At 48.6% G+C, this 9,096-nt stretch overlaps 1 protein-coding gene across 1 annotated transcript in view; it reads right to left on the minus strand.

Moving 5' to 3' along the window:
* Nucleotides 1-9,096, minus strand: part of LOC116686684 (collagen alpha-1(XIV) chain-like) — a gene marked incomplete at its 3' end in the record, with an annotated part of 145,102 nt that overhangs the window by 6,190 nt on the left and 129,816 nt on the right. Inside the window, 1 exon segment of the mRNA XM_032511720.1 lies at nt 6,952-7,065. Coding sequence (XP_032367611.1) covers nt 6,952-7,065 — 114 coding nt within the window.

The raw sequence follows: 9,096 nt of genomic DNA on the forward strand, positions 1-9,096 counted from the left end.
CTATGCTTGCTTCCTATTCTTACTTCCTAAGCTTGCTTCCTATTCTCACTTCCTATGCCTGCTTCCTACTCTCGCTTCCTAATCGCACTTCCTACTCTCGCTTCCTAATGGCACTTTCTACTCTCGCTTCCTATGCTTGCTTCCTACTCTTGCTTCAGACGCTCGCTTCCTAATCGCACTTCCTATTCTCGCTTCCTAATCGCACTTCCTATTCTCACTTCCTAAGCTTGCTTCCTACTCTCGCTTCCTAAGCTTGCTTCCTATTCTCGCTTCCTACGCTTGCTTCCTACTCTTGCTTCCAATTGAAGATTTGTACTTTTACAGATTTTGCCACATTTATGTAAAAATGTACATTTAACAAACACCTCTATCCTGCATTATTACACAAACGCGTCATTCAACAGACGCACTTCATCAACGGGACCAACGGAAATCGCTTAGCCGACCAACCGACGTTAGCCGCAACGACGGCCTCCTCTTACAAAGGTTGCTGTTTACGTTCCTCTGTCTATTCCAGATGTGGCGGACAGTGATTAGCGTTAAACATAGAGCCATTTACTGACTCATCGGATGTTCCCTTTCCTCTTCCAGACTCGGACGATTCAAACGTCTCCAACGTCTCGCTTCTTTGTCTTTTTCACCAAATCTGAACTTATCTGAACTTATCCCAGTCGGGTATAAGTGACTTTCTGGAGTTTTTTTAGGTCAAGTTTTTGTTGTTTTTGTCGCTTTATTTCCAAAGCTTTCTGTACTTTTTCCCCGAGTTTTTGTCTCTTTTTTTCCTAAAATGTTTTCCCCACGTTTTTTGTCACTTTTCTCAATAAATGCAGACACATCCCGGGACGTCCCTCGAGTCGGAGATCCATTGGCGTTACTTCTACTGCGCTACATTTCAGAGAGAAATATTCTACTTTTTACTCCACTACATTCATCTGACAGCTTCAGTTACTAGTTACTTTCCACATTAAGATTCTTGCACACAAAACACATGTAGTTAATAACTCTGGTGTTTTATTATGAAGTCACCCAGCAACAATATAATGGCTATAAGTCCAGCTGAGATGATGATGTCATTAAACACAGCTGTTTGGGTCCTTTACTCTTTCTACAACGGAAGGATTGTTCTTTACTTTTTATACTTTAACTACATGATGATACTTATACGCCTTTACTCAAGTCTCATTCTCAGTGCAGTACTTCTACTGGTACCAGAGGAATGTTACTGTGTATTAGTGCTGTTACTGAAGTAATAAAGGATAATAAAAGACAGGAATACGTCTTCCACCGCTGCCAACACTTCTCCCTCCATTCTTTCTCTCTCTTCCCTCTCTCTTTACTCAGAAAACAGGACGACTGCGCTTCATTTCCTCTGGTAATCATTCACCAGCTGTGCAAACCTAAATCCTCATTTATCTGTGTTACGTGCTGAGAGAAGCGACACCCGGCAGCTCCCTGAGGAACCCCAGGGCCGCTGCCTGTTTACGTGCTGTCAGTGGCGGCCATGTTGCTGCTGGAGGCCTGGGGGGACGGGGGGGGATGAGTAACGGCCATCGCTGCCTTCCTATTGGCAGATGGCGTCTGTATTAAAAGTCCATCTCACCTCGTGAGGTGATGACTGAAAGGTGGACGTGTGCTATCGAACGGGGGCCGCGCCATCTGTCGTTTGGTGTTATTGTGGTCGGGGTGTTGGAGTGTGTTATCGCTTACACACTAATGAGAAAACACACAATCATCCCCGCCGGCTGCAGGAATCAGACGACGACTCCAGTCCCTGCAGGGCTGCTTTTATGGAGGGGACTTTAGAGACTTTAGAGTCGTTTTTGACGGCTGAAGAAAGGAGCTGAATACAAACAAGTACATTTAACAAATATACGTCTCCTGGAGAGTTTAATAAAGCCTCGGGGGGGGGGAATGTGAAGACAGGGTTAAAGTTGGTAAACAGTCAAAACACAAACCGCTCTCCGAGCATCTGGGGACCGTTCATTGACTATCTTAAAAACATGTGATTCTTCTCTGTAGAGATGTGCTCTTGACTTGTATCGCTACGACATCTGAACGTGTAGATAACAGCAATATGACATCTATCCAAGACATGCTTTTAATCTCGATTTTCCCGGCCGCTCCGTTGTTTGTGGCTTTTTTTCTGTCCTGTTTCGTTATATAAAACCTGAAAAATTTGAAAAAGAAAAGTTGGTAAACAGTCTTAGTTCTGCGATTATCCCTTCAATATTGAATACATAAAGTTCAATGGTAAAAGGACAGCATTTCTACTTTCTACTTTACAGTTTACAGGACAAAGAGCTTCACTCATTGGCCTCTGGTTCATACATTCACACCCGGATGGCGAGGCGCCGGGCCGCCTGGTGCGGATCAACAACACTTCATCTCCAGGGTAATCGCTGCCGTTATCTCTTATCCCGATAGCTCTATAACACGCTGAAAATGTCAAGTTTTGGAGAATATTTACACGGTGCAACAAGTCAGGCGTGCTAGGCTCTTTCAGGTAACGATTGTTAAGATTTAAAGAGGATATGTTGGAGGTCATTTCCTCCAATGGGGACATTTTGGGGGCGATTGGTGGGAATGATGTGGACAAAGCACACAGAGATAATGAGGTGTAACCATGTAGCAGCTGATCTAAATAGCTCATGTTATGGTATTGAGTGAACAGTTAACTCTCTTCTATATTATTATGCATTACCTACAATATTAGGTAATGCATGTTACCTAGGCCTGCAGGTAATACAGGTATAATGTTGCCTAAAACTTTGCAAATGTTTGCAATTCGCTCTCAAAATAAAATAAAAAATCAACAGTGGGTTTTGTTTAGTCAGCCAGTCAATCTAAGCTAACGTTAGCTTTGTGAAGATCATGGGACTTCCCATCTGAATAATTACACATAAACACCAAACTGCTTTGCTACCTCGGCCCTGTAATAACTAAGATATCTGCTGATTTTTTCTATAGATTTAGATTAGATTTAGATACTAAACGTCCGCGACCTTCACACAACTGAGACGATTTTGTACCTTATAAATCTTTAGACAGCAGCTAACGTTAGCGTTGTAGAGATTGTGGGATTTCCCAAACTGAATTACTATTGCTTTGCCAGCTAAGTCTTGTTGTAACTAAGATATCTGCTGGAAAAAGTACATTTTTCCATCAAAAGATCCTCCTCCAGCTCCTGAATGTCCGCGAAAATCACACTTCGCAGAGGGTTGTAACAAATAAGTTGTTTAACCCGATGATTCACTTTAAATACAAGTTGGAGAGCTGTTCGTGTTCCCCTGTGGTTCCTGCGTTACTTACATCAATACAAATGTTCTGAAACTGTTTTTCAGTTCGTCTCTGTCATGTTGACAGAGAAATGGCGGAGTGATATTGTAAGTGATGCGTTCTGGGTGTGCTGTGAGGCTCATTTGAGCACGTTGGGATCTACTTGTTGTATGAGTACTGTCGTTTCTTCCACTAGAACATCTCCTCCCAACACACGCCGGCAGCTCCTATACCGACACCGTCTCTGAAGAGGCGGACACTGTCTCTGAGGAGGCGGACACTGTCTCTGAAGAGGCGGACACTGTCTCAGAGGAGGCGGACACTGTCAGGGAGGCGGGACAATCTGTCTCTGAAGAGGCGGCACCGTGTCCTCAGAGCGATGTGGACACTGTCTCCTGAAGAAGGACAACTGTCTCTGAAGACGCGTGCACCACTGCTCTCAGAGGAGGTGTGACATGTCTCTGGAAGAAGCGGACACTGTCTCTGAACGGAAGAGAGGAGGACACTGTCTAGAGAGGGTACACTGTTCTTGAAGAGGCGGACACTGTCTCTGAAGAGGCGATGCGCAGGCACACTGTGCCTATGAATTGGGGACGACTGTTCAAGAGGAGGCGGACATTGTCTCGAAAGTGGGACACTGATCTCAGAGACGCATGGGTCAAGGACACTGTCCAGGGAGGGCGGACCACTGTCTCACAGGAGGCGGACACTCTAGGGCGTACTAGATGTCTCTGAGAGCCAGAGTGTACACTGTCTCCTGAGAGAGGCGGCACCTGTTCGAGAGAGGCCGGACACTGGCTCTAAAGACAGCTGCAGAGGAGGTGGACACGTTCTCTGAAGAGGCGGAACCCTGATCTAGGAAGGATGCGATACACTGTCTCAGAGGAGGTGGACACTGTCTTCAGAGTAGGCGTACCACTGTGCTCTGCAGAGGCGGACACTGCTCTAGAAGAGGCGGACACTGTCTCAAGGAGGCGAGACACTGTACCTCCGAGATATGGGGGGCACTGTCTCTCCGGACACTGTTCTGAGGGCGGGGACGCACTGTCTCTCGGAGGGAACACTGTCTCAGTAGGAGTGGCACGCTAAGGGGTACACTCTACGTTAGACGTCTCGATGAGGCACTGTCGATGGACACTGTCTCTGAAGAGGCGGACACCCAGGTGCTTCTAAGCAGGCGACACTGTATCAGAGAGGGCATGTCTTGGAGCCGGAAACATGTCTGAGAGAGGCGGACACTGTTCGCAGAGGAGGCGGACACTGTCTCATGAAGAGAGGTACACCTGTACTCGAGTAGGCGGACACTTTTCTAAGGGACGTGACACATTCAAGGCGCACTGTCTCAGAGAGGTGGACGAGCCAGTCGGTGTGTCCACCGTCCCTCTGCGCGCATACCCAGATCCCATGATGCTGGACCGATGTCGTTAGCGACTCCTCCCAGCCTGCAGACATGCAGCGGCTTGGGATTTAGGGTGACCGCTTAGGGAGCTGTCGTTTTACAAGGATTCTGGATACCCACTTTCTTAAATGATTGGGCAGTGATTAAAACCCACGGTTTAACGTCAGATAACAACCGAGTCGATTAGTGTAAAGGAGCTGGGGGGGGGGGGGGGGGGCTGGGGGGGGAGGGGGATTGGTGTAGCAGTGCGTGAACTCGTGTAGTTTATAGACTAATGAAGCTCATCAAGCTGAAAAAATTCATGAAAGCGGTGTTAATTTGTGAAGATGACCTTGCTGAACTACTTGTCGGTGGCGACTGTCTTAAGGGGAGCTACCTAGGTCCAGGGGGTGGTATTTGGCGAGAGGGATTCGTGGGATTCCTCGTCTTTGGTCTACATATATCACTCTTGCTGAATTTATTTTTACGCCCAGTGGGACAAAATGTATCTCCCCCTCTAAGTGATCAAATGCTACTTCACCAATAGACCCTAATTTAATATATGCTGACACCATGCGTTCGTCTATTTTATTTTGAGATTATTTACTTCTGATATTGTAAGTTCGTAATAGTTGTTTATGGCACGGCCGGCCCTAGCGTGGCTCTACATCCATGGTGGGTAATTGGAAGGATTTCATTACTTGCATGTTAGTTGTGCATGGATGTGCCAAACAAAAACGCACTCGCTCTAACTCTTTCAAGCGTTTGTGGTTGTTGTACACATCTGATCCATGAGAATGAAGTCTATTTGGCTCAGATAATGGAGTTCAGCTCTTAAACCCATAAAATGCTTCCAACCTTTCCTTCTATCTTGGTGAAAGTTTGTAAACTGTAAGTGTTCTCGTTTTTAGTTCGTCGTATGTTGGTGTGTTGACCTTGTTAGAATACTCAATAAAAGGAATGTAAAAAGAACAGACAATGCTGCTGTGGTGTGGCGTGTGTGGCGTGCGTGTGCTGTGTGTGTGTGTTGTGTGTGCTGTGTGCGCTGTGCTGGTGATGTGGTGTGGGTGTGTGTGTGTGTTGTTGTGTGTTTGACAGAGGAGTCTTCCAGAGGCCGGGTGGGGAAAACCCGAGCGGTCAGGAAACCACCCTGGATACACAAGAATCAATGCATACTACACACTCCCCGTTGTGATTAACATAAGACTTCCAACTACCTTCCCAACATGCCGTCTTGGCAGAGCGGCCCTAACCCAACTGGTGCACTAGGCAAGGTGGCAGCAGTTGATTGGTCAGTTTGAGAATTGTCGGTGTGCTGCGTGTGTGTGGGTTATGTTTGCGTGACCTTTAGAATCATTAAAAAGGAATGTAAAAAGACCGACCATGCTGCAGTGGTGTATTGTGTGTGCGTGTGCTTGCTGTGCGCGTGGCTGTGCGTTGACGTAGGGTGGTGTGTTATGTGTCTCCGTGACGGTAGGTCGTGTGGTGGTTCTGTGTGATGTGTGTGTGTGTGGGTGGCGCGTATTCAGGCGTGTCGTCTGATGGGTGGTGTCGTGTCGCATATGTGTGTGGTTGTGTGGGTGTGTGTGTGCGTGCGTAGGCGCGTGTCTCTGGTGTGTGTGTTCTGTGTGGTGTGTATGTGCAGTGACGGGTGTGTGCTCTGGTGTGTTTGTGTCACGTGCTGTAGGGATGATGTGTGTGTTTATGTGTGTGTGTTTGTCTGCAGTTGGTGTACGGCGTATGAGCTGTGTGGTGTGTTGTTCTGTGTCTGTTGTGGTGGTGGGTCTATGTCTGTGTGTGTGTGGTCTGGGGTGTGTGGCGTTGCGTGGCGGGTGTGTTCTGGAGTGTGTGTGCTGTTGTGTGGTCGGTGGGGGCGTGTGTGTGGGTGATTGTTGTGTTGTGTGTTTGTGTGGTGTGCTGTGTGTGGTGTGTGTGTGATGGGGCTCTGTGTGAGTGCTGTGGTGTGGTGTGTGTGTGTGTTTTGTGTTGTGTCTGTGTGTGGTGTGTGTTTGTGTGCGTGCTGGTCTGTGTGTTGCCTGTGTGTGTTGTGTGCTGTGGGGTGGGTTGTGTGTTGGTGTCTGTGGTGTGTGATGGTGTGTGTGTGTGTGTGTGCGTGCGTCGGGTGTTTCGTGCTGTGGTGTAGTGTGTGTGTGTTCGTGTGTTGTGTGGTGTGGTTGTGTGTGTGTGTGTGGTGTGTGATCAGGTGGTGTGGTGTGTGTGGTGTGTGCTGTGTGTGTGTGGTTTGTGTGATTGGATGGGTGTGTTCTGTGTGGGTGTGTGTGTGTGTGGCTACCCACGAGCAAGACGTCCGATGGTACCCGACGTAGCGGGCGTGTCGGGCGAGGCTTGCTCCGGGGCGAGAAACCGTTCATCCTCACATGGTACGCAACTAGTTAGCTCACCCACAGGTACACGCAGCAATGGGGGGGGGGGGGGGGGGGGGGAGGGAGGAGGGACGATAGAGAGGACGAGAGAGCGAGATGAGCGAGAGAAGAGAGAGAGAGAGAGACCATATTTATGGAGTTGTTTTCCATTTTTCCATCAGATGACTGCAGGGACAGGAGGTCACGGCAGTGACACATTTGCAAGTTTCAAATGCAAAAACATTACATGGCGTTTCACGTTTTTAAAATCTCAAAACATTGGTGTGTGTGTTGTGGTGTGTGTTGTGTGTGTGTGTGTGTGTCATCCAACAGTCTTAGTCCCAGGCAGCAGGTTGCTAGGTGCTACTAAGGCAGATCACCATTATTTGCGCCTGTGACGCTTAAAACCGAAACACGTAGTGTACATGGACCGAGGCCTCGTCCTCCCCACATGTGGACTTCTGGACTTATGGGACGCGACGGAATAGGCCAAACTCTCGCCTTCGGCTGATCTACAAAAAAAAAAAGATGCTTTTAACCATCTTTCCCCACCATGTGCTGTAAATAATTAAAACACCTTTTATGAGAAACAGGTAAGGAGACACATGGCCCGTTGGCTGCGAGGACGCGACGTGCCCAAAGAAGAGAGACAGAAAGAACGCCCCTGTCTCCGGCTCCACGAGTGGCAAGCTCGCTGTTTGCACACAATCACAAACAAATAAACACACGACTTCATGCAATGTAGGTATGCACTGACTTCTGAAAGCCTCACTGGTTCTGGAAAGGACACCAGTATGACGTTTAGTGAGCTGGGTAATCGGCATCGGGCCACCAGGATATCCCTTCCCTTTGACAAAACTGGCTTTAGCAGTGAGGAAAATACCTAATCTGCATTACTTTCGGGACTCTGTGAGATGCATATGCATCCTCATGGAAAACAGCTCAGACGAGATTTATGAGAGGACACACTAAAGGATGAGGCCCCAGGAGCCTGAACAGCGCAGAAACTCACTGTCCAGAAGCCCCCATTCAGGCGATTAGCGAATAATATCAATAAAGCTCAGTCCTCCGTGGGGGGGGGGATGTGGGGGACGGAGTATAGCCGCTGCTACTCACGTTCCAAAGGAGCCAGTGAGGTGGTTCGGGGGGGGGGCTACTGGGGCCCCCCGAGGGAGATGGTCCCAGGCACGGGACAGTGGGGGAGGCCTCGGGGAAGAATCAGGGGATAGGTGGAGGGAAACGTCCAGCTGGGAGAGCGTCTCGAGAAGAACAAGGACTAGGTGGAGGGACGTCCAGCGCGGCGTCGAGGAAGACCCCAGGACCTAGGTGGAAGGGACGTACAGATGGGAGGACGGCCTCGTGGGGAAGACCATGGAATAGGTGAAGGGAGTCCAGATGGAGTGGAGGCCCCGGGGAACGACCCAGACTAGGTGGAGGGACGTCCAGCTGGGAGGAGGCCCTCCCCGGGGAAGACCTGGAATAGGTGAAGGGAAGTCTCGATCCCTCTTTTTGTCTCTCTCCCTCTCTCTCTCTCGTTCTTTTTGTATTTCTCTCTTCTCTCTCTCGTTCTTTGTCTCTCTCTCGCTCTCCTCTCTCTCTCTCTCCTCTATCCGTTCTACCTCGCTCTTTTTGTATCTCTAGTCTAGTTCTTGTTGTCTCTCTCCCTCTATCTCGTCTTCTCTTGTTCTTCTTGGTTACCCTCTTATCATCAGCGTCTCTTCTCAGTTTCTTTTGTCTCTCTACCTCTATCTCGTTCTCCTCTCTCGTTATTTTTTTCCATCATCTCATCGCTCTCCCTCGCTCTTTTTGTCCCTCTCTCTCTATCCAGCTTCCTCTCCTCTCCGTTATTTTTGTCTCTCTCCCTCTCTCTACGGTCGCTCTCTGTTCTTTGTGTCTCTCTCCATCTCTCTCTCTGTTCTGCTCTCGTTCTTTTTGTTCTCTCTCTATCCCCTCTGGCTCTTTGTCCCTTCTCTCTCTCCCTCTCTCTCTATCTCGCCGCTTTTTTCCCTCTCTCTCTCTCCCTCTCCCTTCTTTCGTTCTCCTTTTTCTGTCTCTCTCTTCCCTCTCTCTCTCGTTCTC

The sequence above is a fragment of the Etheostoma spectabile genome, unplaced genomic scaffold, assembly GCF_008692095.1.
Source record: "Etheostoma spectabile isolate EspeVRDwgs_2016 unplaced genomic scaffold, UIUC_Espe_1.0 scaffold437, whole genome shotgun sequence".
In the NCBI taxonomy this organism is placed as follows: Eukaryota; Metazoa; Chordata; class Actinopteri; order Perciformes; family Percidae; genus Etheostoma; species Etheostoma spectabile.